This window comes from Tupaia chinensis, unplaced genomic scaffold, assembly GCF_000334495.1.
Source record: "Tupaia chinensis unplaced genomic scaffold, TupChi_1.0 Scaffold143758_1, whole genome shotgun sequence".
NCBI classification, from domain to species: Eukaryota; Metazoa; Chordata; class Mammalia; order Scandentia; family Tupaiidae; genus Tupaia; species Tupaia belangeri.
The window spans coordinates 1,344,678-1,354,298 of NW_006203607.1; the positions used below are offsets into that span (position 1 = coordinate 1,344,678).

At 40.2% G+C, this 9,621-nt stretch overlaps 1 protein-coding gene across 7 annotated transcripts in view; it reads left to right on the plus strand.

The window, feature by feature from the left end:
• Window positions 1-9,621, plus strand: part of SCMH1 (Scm polycomb group protein homolog 1) — a 131,022-nt gene that overhangs the window by 23,105 nt on the left and 98,296 nt on the right. For 3 of the 7 annotated variants that reach the window (XM_006164917.2, XM_006164923.3, XM_006164921.3), the window contains exon 5: window positions 8,184-8,254. The exons of 2 other annotated variants lie outside the window; for them this stretch is intronic. In XM_006164917.2, coding sequence (XP_006164979.1) covers window positions 8,184-8,254 — 71 coding nt within the window. Of the gene's footprint in view, window positions 1-7,156; window positions 7,300-8,183; window positions 8,255-9,621 lie in introns of all 7 variants that reach the window. 2 more of the 7 variants (XM_027766888.1, XM_006164918.2) reach the window with 1 other exon arrangement.

The window sequence follows — 9,621 nt, forward strand, 5'->3', positions numbered from 1 at the left end:
CATGTAGTCTACCATGGTTTGTGTCCCGAACCTGGTAGCTTAAAACTCATGACGGGCGCGTGTTCGTGCGTGCCCAAGATCCCAAGAGGAGAATGGAGGAGAAGGAATTGTGGCGTGGCCATCTCCCCTGGGGGGTGATTTTTCGCTTTCTGTCTCTCTGTCTCTCTCTGTCTGTCTGGTGAGCACACGTGCCCCATAGCATAACCTCTTCAAAAAAAGACAGTGGTGCTTTTGCTGAGCTTCAGTCACTAGGTGGGGAGTGACATGGGCAATGATAGGAGGCCAAGAAAGCCAATGGTTTGTTTTAGGAAACTCTCAGGTCCTTTCTAGCCCTTCATGTGACTACCTGTAGCCACTCAAATCCAGGCCTTCCTCATTTCAGTGTACCTGCCTGGACTGGCTAAAGAGCCTCTGATTCTTCCCTCCCTCTACAGGCCTTTCTTTCTGTTGCTTGAAAGTCTATGTCCTTGCAGAGGGAGCTGTGATAGCGTGAAAGAACACTGGGTGGTCTAGATGCTTTATTTATGTTAAATAAAAATACTCCAAGTTACTTTTGTTCTTCATCCTTTTATTTTTTTAAAGAGGAAATTACACGACAATATTATTGAAGCACTAATATGGTTGAAACTATCCTCCTTACCCAGCTTTCTGCTCCTTGAAGTATGTGCTGAAAGACTATATGTAGTAAATCACTCTAAATTTTCTGTGCATGTATGTGTAAAGCCACATGGTAGAAATGTGTACCAATGAAGCCATTGCTTTGATGCCAGGAGCTGAGCTTCAGCTTGAAACCTTTTCTCAGCCTCAGTATTTCATGAGCTTCTGACTTTTAGCCAGGAGGTTGTCTCATGATATATTTAAAAGGAATTAATGACTGTTACTTGTTTTCAGAAGTTCTTTTTTAGGTTTGATATTTTTACCTTTAGCTGCTCCATAAAAGAGTATCAAGCTCTTGATCTAAAAGGGTTATGGATAGTGTTTTAAGAATGAACTTTTGGGGACTAGCAGTTAGCATAATGGCTATGTTGCTGGACTCCCATGTAGTCTACCATGGTTTGTGTCCCGAACCTGGTAGCTTAAAACTCATGACGGGCGCGTGTTCGTGCGTGCCCAAGATCCCAAGAGGAGAATGGAGGAGAAGGAATTGTGGCGTGGCCATCTCCCCTGGGGGGTGATTTTTCGCTTTCTGTCTCTCTGTCTCTCTCTGTCTGTCTGGTGAGCACACGTGCCCCATAGCATAACCTCTTCAAAAAAAAAAAAAAATGAATGAACTATTGTGTATTCTCATAACTTACCTTTAGACATTTTAAAGTAATTGAGTTTTATTAGTGCTGGATATGCCACAATTTTTTTTTAGTTTTATTTATTTATATTTTACATACTTTCACTGGACATCACCACAGCATACAAAATGTGGTTTTCCAGCCAGAATACTCTGTACAGTGGCTTTAACATATGTTATCGTCAACAAATAATTTTTCATCTCTTTCTTGTGTGTGTATATATATATATATATTTTTTTCCCCCCTATATTTCTCACCCTCTGCCATTTCCCACCCTCCTCCCACACTGCCACACTGTCTCTGGTATCTGCAGTTGCTTTCCATTCCTTTTTTATTTTTTCCCACAGTACTTATTATTCGAACTTATTCTTTCCCACATTGTATTGATTCACAAAACATCTGAATTAATCTAAATACTTTCAGTAGTAAAGTCAGCTGATATATACATATCTGTGAACAAAAGTTGACTTTAGGCATGAAGCTCTGTGGGTAGAATGAATATACTATAAAATAGCACACAGCTGAGGCTGTACAGCTTACTGTGCTTAATCATCTGAAAAGTGCCAAGATAACATTGGATTGAGAGTCTAACTTATGAAAAGGACTTGCTACATAAGATATTTAAGTCAGTAATAAAGTTCTATGAAACAGAGTGTCCTTAGAATTGAATTAAACAGACTGGTGAACAGAATATAGTCTAGAAATATATCTTAGAATATATAAGAAATTAATATAGGATCAAGGTGTCATTTCAGATCAGTGCAGAGAGGATGATTTATTAGATGACTGTGGAACGCATTATTGAATAAAGGTGAAAAGGGAAAGCTCGTTCCTTGCCCCATTTGTCTCACAAAATAAATTCCAAATAGATCAAACATTTAAATGTAAAAATATGAAGCCAGAGAAGTCTTAGAAGAAAACATCTGTTAATATTGTTATAAAATTGAAGTGAAGAAAGCATGATATGAAAACCAAGAAGCCATAAAAGAAAAGGCTGAGAAACTGAAGATCAAGGCCTACCAGACCAAGACATTAAGTCTTTACCCTCACCATGTATGACAGAAAAAGACAGATATCCTTAATCTAAAGGGTCTCTTAAATAATGGCAAAAGTAAAACACTGGCTGATAAACCTAAAAAGATCTTCAAGTTTATTAATAATCAATGAATTATAAATAAAAGCATAGCAGTATTTCATTTTTCACCGGTAAGATTTCATCAGAATTATAGAGATGTGAGAAACATACTCTCATGCCTTTTTTATAGGAATAAAGCTTGATATAATCGTCCTTGAGAATATTTTGGCAATATATAGTATACAAATCTAAAATATGTTTGCTCTTTGTCTATTATCTTGCTCTTTGGAATTTGTCCTAAGATCATCTTCAAAGTGTTCAAAGGTATATGTACAAGAGTATGCATCAAAAAATGAGAAGAAATTAGAAAACACTTAAATGTCCATCAATATTATTTAACAAATGCTATAGTTAAGTTATATAAATTATAATTATAGAACTTATAAACTATATAAATTATAGCACATATAAACAGTATAGTATATTATAAACAGTGTAATACGGGAATAGGATTTCTGATATGAAGACTTATGTTATCCTTTTTGCTCTGAGGAATTTGGGTTCCACATGGAGATGGAATAAAGTAGAGTTCTTGTAGAGAAATGTGGCCAGACAGAGCCAGCAAGTCCAATTCGGAGCCGCTGAGCGATCTGGGACATGTTTAGAGGTCAGATCAGCATGTCTGGGACTAATGGAGGCAGACTGGCTGTCGGTATTAGTCCAGCCATTGTGCTTTTGAACAGTAGTCAACTCAGTAGTTTCCCATTATTAGAAGTATTCAAGGCGAGGCCAAAGGGATCATTCAGATCTCGACTTTTGTAATGAAGCATGAGCACCTCCATTTTGAATAGTATTCCACTGCCATTTCCCTTTTCCTGAAACCTGACCCACATGTGCCTCCTGAAAATTCCTCACTGAATGCTTATCACCAGTAGATGAACGCTGCCATCCATCTCTGTCTTCCTAACTCAGTATTTATCACCAGCAGATGCAGCCAATTATAACTGTCCTTCCTGATAACTTGCTTTTTTGGCTTTTGTAAACCACTTTCACATAACTCAAGGCCTGTACTTTCTTAGATGTGTAGGTTTTTTTCCCTTTGTGGTTATTGCCTTTATAAACCTTCCTCCCCCTACTTCAAAGCTGTGGGGTTTGGGAGTGACTTGAGTCCTCCTGCAGCCACTAACTTCATAAAGGCTCCTTTAATCGGGCTCTCCCTGATTTGAATATAACAGTATCATCTCATCAAGATGCCATTCTTGACCATATTGTCAATAGCACACACACCTTTCCTTTTTATCTTGCTTTATTTTTTCTTTATTCAAAAGAGCCAGCAATTTCATAATTACTTATCTGGTGCCTCTTTTACCTTCAGGGCCAACTGACATATAATTATTTGTTGACTTATTTCTCCCTTAGAATGTAAACACCATGTGAGTGAAGTCTTCAGCTGTGTTGTTCTTTTTATCATCAGTGTCTAGAACTGGGCTTAGTATATCATAGATGTTCCATACATATTTGTTGACTAAATGAATTAGAGAAGGCGATCCGTGCATTTAACTAGGTGACTTGTGCTTTGCATTGTATGGGCCTTTTAATTTTTTTTTTTTTTGAGAGATTTTTGCTATAGGGTGCGTGCGCTCGCCAGACAGGCAGAGAGAGACATAGAGACAGAAAACGAGAAATCACCCCCCAGGGGGGATGGTCACGCCGCAATCCCTTCTCCTCCATTCTCCTCTCGGGATCTTGGGCACGCACACACACGCGCCCGGCATGAGTTTTAAGCCACCGGGTCCAGGACGCGAACTGCGGTCAACTACGTGGGAGTCCAGCGACATAACCATTATGCTAACTGCTGGTTCCCTGGACCTTTTAATTTTTTAAAGATACTTTTATGTAATAGCTATGGCCCTTCAGGGCAGGGATTTATTTTCTCACAATAAATGTAACTGTTGTGTAGTGTTCATTAGAATGTATAAAACACTTTATTTTTTTAATTTTGCTATAGGGCATATGTGCTTGTTAGAGAGAGAGGGAGAGAGAAAGTGAGAAAGCACCCTGGGGGGGAAGGTGGCTTCACTGTAGTCCTTCCCCCTCCACTCTCCTCAGGATTTTGTGCTCAGCGTGTTTTTCAGTCCACCAGGTCAGGACTTGAACTACACAGTTGGCCACACAGGATCCAGCCATCTTAGCTACCATGCCACCTGGCCAGCCCTATAAAACACTTTCATAAGCATTTTTCAGTGATACAAAGGAAGTGTCAGGATTTTTCTCCTCTTTAAAGTCTCAACTCAAATGTTTCCTTTGTAGGACATCTGTCCGTAACTTCACCGTCACGTACCCTCATTTTATTCGTCACGTACTTATCACTTATTACCTGTTCATTTCATTGTTTATGTGTTCTTTGTGTCTCTCACCCCCAAATGTCAATTCCGTGAGGGTAGGGACCCCCGGCACACTGCTTGGCACATAGGGGATACTTAGTAAGCATCTGTTGAGTAAATAGTTGAAAACATGCAAGTTATAATGCTGGAATCTTTGACTGATAAGGTTTGAATAATTAAAAATGTTCAAATGATATATGCTTAAATTATAAAACATAATGCCTATGTTAGTTAATATTAATCTTCATAACAATCCCTGGCCCTGAGTTCCTGTTTTGCATTTTCAAGGCAACCTATACTACCTCATTAACTTAAATTGATCATAATTGTAACTGATTATTTGTTGCTGTTTATTTACTGTATCTGCTTATCTCAAACTGAAAGCACCGTGAACTTATAGCCACATCTGTCTTGCTCTACTGATGTTTAACACAGTTCTTTACACATGGAAAGAGTTTACATATTTCTTGAATGAAGAATGTGTGTACAGTCTTGTTAGGTAGATATTATCTTTCTCTTTCAGATAAATAAACTGAGGCTTAGAAGGATTAAGTAATGTACCCAGAACAGGTAACAATAGAAACAGGACTTAACCAGTATCTCCTGACTCCCAGTAGCAATTCTTTGACTATACCAGAAGTTCCTGGACAGATGTTAGTCATTATTACCTAGGGAAACTTCAAAAATACATATTCTCTGGCTCCACTAACGCCTACTGAGCGAGAACTTCTGAAAATAGAGCCCAGAACTCTGTTCACAGAAATAAGAAAAACTGTGATGATTTATCCAGAGGGTGAGGCCAAGTCCAGCCTGCTGCTCCTTTTCGTAAAGGAAAGTCAGTGGAGCACAGTGCTCATCCCTCCACGCGCTGTCGTGGCTGATTTCATGCGACAGTGTGACAGACCATGCGACCTACAGAGCATAGGCTTTCACTCGCTTGGCCTTTACCAGACTTTGCCAGCTCTTAGTCTACACTTTGTCTTTGTATGCCTGTGTGTCATGTTTCTTTTGTGGTCTTATTAGTGCTTAGGTTCAGTAAGCGTGTGATGTCTGGCTTCATCGAGGGCTGCATGGTAGGTGTTCAGACATACTTAACTCGGTCATGAAAATTATCCTATTTTGTAGTTTACCTGATAATAAGGGATTAAGCCTTAGCCTAAGCCATCTAATTTAACCTATACTAACCATACTAATTTAGGTATGGTTCAAGCCAGTTGACCCTCACAGTGGGTGGACTGCCTCTTCTTTTTTTTTTTTCTTTTTTTTTTTGGTAAAGGTTTTTGCCCTAGGGTACATGTGCTCACCAGAAAGCAAGACAGAGACAGTGAGAGGGAAGGTGAGAAATCATCCCCAGGGGAAATGGCCATGCCACAATCTCCTCCCAGCCTCCTGGGCACACACGCATAGGCGCCCGGCATGAGTCTCTAGCCACCAGGTCCAGGACTCAAACTGCGGTCAGCCATGTGGGAGTCCAACGACCTCATCACCACGCCATCTGTGGGCTCTGCTTTTAACAGAGTTTCTTTTCCATTCACTTGGTCACAGGGCATTTACTACGCAGAAGGTTTGAGGTTTCTGGCCTGTGTCTCTGTGGCACATGTGATTGGTTACCACAGAGAGAACTGTAATTAACGTACTAGCTATTGTGGTGCCCCGGGTGCTGCCAGTATTTTTTAAACCAGTGTCTCTTGGGAATTTTTGGTCAAAATTCAAACTACAGTAATTCAAGCAATTACCCAGGACTGACCAAGCCTCCAGGCCTGGGCTGCCTGATACAGGAGCTATTAGCCACATGCTGGAAGTTATATTTAAATTAATTAGAATTAAATACAATTTAAATTTTAGTTTATGCTAGCCGCATATCAAGTGCTCAGTAGGTGCCTGTGGCTAGTGGGTACCTTTGCAGGCAGCACGGGCACAGAACGTTTCTGTCAATACAGAGAGCTTTTTTTGGGCACTGTTACTCTACCCGTTAAGAGTTTAAGAGTCTCAGTCCAGTGAAATCTGTGACTCATTGTTCAATTTTATCTTTGTAAGGATGGCTGGAATAATAATTAGTAATGTATTTTTTTTCTAACAGCAAACAATGAAATATATTCAGTTCCTACCTTAGGATGCCCATAGCTAAGAGCAAATTCTTTATTAAATTCAGATAACTTCTTAAAATTTTAACTTCAGGAAAGAGCCATCTCATTTATGGATTAACTATCTAGTCATGATGCTAGATCATTGGCTAGTTTATGAAATGGTTCAAAACAGACTGATTTTTGGCCAAATATATTTTATTTATTTAAGGTTGGTGGGAAAGGGGCCAGTTTAAAACAGAAACTATAAAATCAATAGAGTGTGAAGTCTTGGCATCATCTTTGGAGTGATTTAGATTTCATCATTCAGTGACTCATTTTTATTCCCAGCATCTAGTGTTTTTTGCATGGCCCAAAGGGGCTCTGTGCTGCTCCACTACAGAGGAAGCTTCAAGAAATGCTGGTTTGCTACAGTGTTTTAGCTTGTGAGAGTCTCTGGGACCTTCCCTGCTCCATCATGGGGTCACCTCTAGGTGGGTATTAGGGGAGATTGGTAATTTGTTTAACCTTTAAAGAATTTGATCATCTTTTTTGTTCCAGTAAGATCTGTGTTTAACAGCCTGTCCCTAAAATCTTGTCCTTGGCCCCAGCGTAGTGTCACCTTAAAGACTGTTACCGTAGCACAGTAGTCTTCAGACTTTGACAGAGTCTAAGGCCCCTTTAAGAGGCTAGATGGTTACACAGACTCCCCTGCTTTTTCTGACTATCACCAGAAGTGTTCCCAGGTCTTCCTTTCTCTAAACCACCAGATCTTTGCCAAAGCAATGCAGCTGTGGCCAGGATCAGAGTGAGAGGGGGTGTGTTAGAGAGAGCCGGTTGTTAGAGTGAGAATTGATGTATAATTTCACTCACCTGGCTTCCCCTCTTCGCAGATCCTCTCACTTCATTTCTCTAGAAAGCCTTCCGTTTGTTCTTCCTAAGCTGAGACAGTGGGACCCAACCATACTGGGCATTAAAAGCTGTCACTTGATGGCAGTAAGAGACACCTCCAAGAGTTAGGTTTCTCAAGAATTCCTCACCGACTTCTGCCTCTTCTGGTCTGTTCTCCATGAGCTTCCCGGGCACTTCTTTGAGACAATGGTATGTCTTACTCTGGCATTTTGGATCTCTTTAGGGACTAACAAGAAAAGAAGCACCTCGGGTCATCTTTAGACCATGATTTTAAAACATTAAAAGGCCCACTCAGATCACCTAGATTCTTGTCCCTAATACTCCTTTAGCATAAATAGGAAAAAAATAAATGATAAGTGTTATGGTCAACACCAGTCTGTAAACGGCTCAATGTCTAGAGTAGCTTACATCCCAAAAGCATTTTTTAGGGAGTTGACTGTGATAGAGATTTCTATTTCCTTTACAGGTCATTTTACCTGGGACAAATACCTAAAAGAAACATGTTCAGTCCCAGCGCCTGTCCATTGCTTCAAGCAGGTAATTGATCCTCAACATCTTTAGTAGGTGGGAGACAAGTGTTGTTTTCTTGTTTTTAGACCATCAAAATACTAGGTAAAGCCCTTGGACTTCTCACCTGAGGGCCTCAGAATAAACTTCTATGGGAAGAACACAGATCAAGAAGTAAAATTTGGTCACTCTAAGTTTTGGCAGCCTTCTCCCCAACTTCATCCCAAGTAACACCCTTTCCTCCTCCTTCACCTCCTTGAGGATATTCTGTGTTACTGAAAACAATCGCTAATTTTTACTGTAGCTCTTACTCAAGACAGATAGGAAAGAGACAGCCTTCAGACAGTTCTCAAAAGTGGAATAGTACTTCTTTTTTTGTACTGAACACCCCTGCCATAATCTTATCTTTCTATAAGAATATTGACTCTGAGTCCCACCGGCGAGCGTTTTAGTTGCTCATCAGAGATCATCCGGAGCTTTCCCCATAGGATGAAATGCTCCAGAACGCACAGCTGCTGTGAACTGTGTAAGTGTGTAAGGCCGGTAGTCGAGTGTACCGGTACTAAACAGAGCTGTGCATCAGGACGTTGTTTACGTCTGTCTTTAGTGTTCAAGGATTATTTTCTCTGTCAACATTTCACTTTATCTCTTATCTAAGGAAAAATACAAATTCAGGACTTCTAGTCATTTGAAAAGTAGGAATTGAATTCCTACTTCTATCTGAAACAGTTTTAAAAAGACAAACTAGATTAATCAATGGTTTTCAAGTCACTAAAGATCAGCAAGTCATCTCTGAGAGGCAGGAAACAAATGAGTTGAGCCCCCTACCATTTCCCAGCTCACTGCCTGAGAGAATTTGGATGGCCCAGAGAAGGGGAACTCAGTTTGAGCGCAGCAGATTCCCTAATTTGGGGAAATGGAATTCGAGTCCGTGGAAACCAAAGCAGGAACTATTTACAGGACAAAGTACCAGATAAGAGAGGGCTGCACAGAGAAAACTCCCCAAGATCTGAAGAAGGTCCCCTTCACGTATTCAGGGATGTACACCATTCAGTGATGGATGTGAGGAAGCTACGTAAGGCTGAAAGAAAACCACCTGAAGGAATTAGAAGAAATGGAGTCTGGCACTCACAGGACTGGGAATAGTTTATGATCTACTAGTTAGACCGGAAAGTCTCCTTAATTCAGTGGACATTGGGTAGAATACTCAGCAATAGGAAATAGTGTTAGCCTTAGCACTGCTTTAGACTGGCCTAACAAATTATAAAAGTAAGACTCAATTCTACAAAGCTGTTTCCAAGTAACTTTAACTGCATCTTTGAACAAAGCACAAGATTTATAGGAAGGTACTCAGAGGTAAAATTCAGTGTCTGGCATCAAAGATTAACAGGCATAAA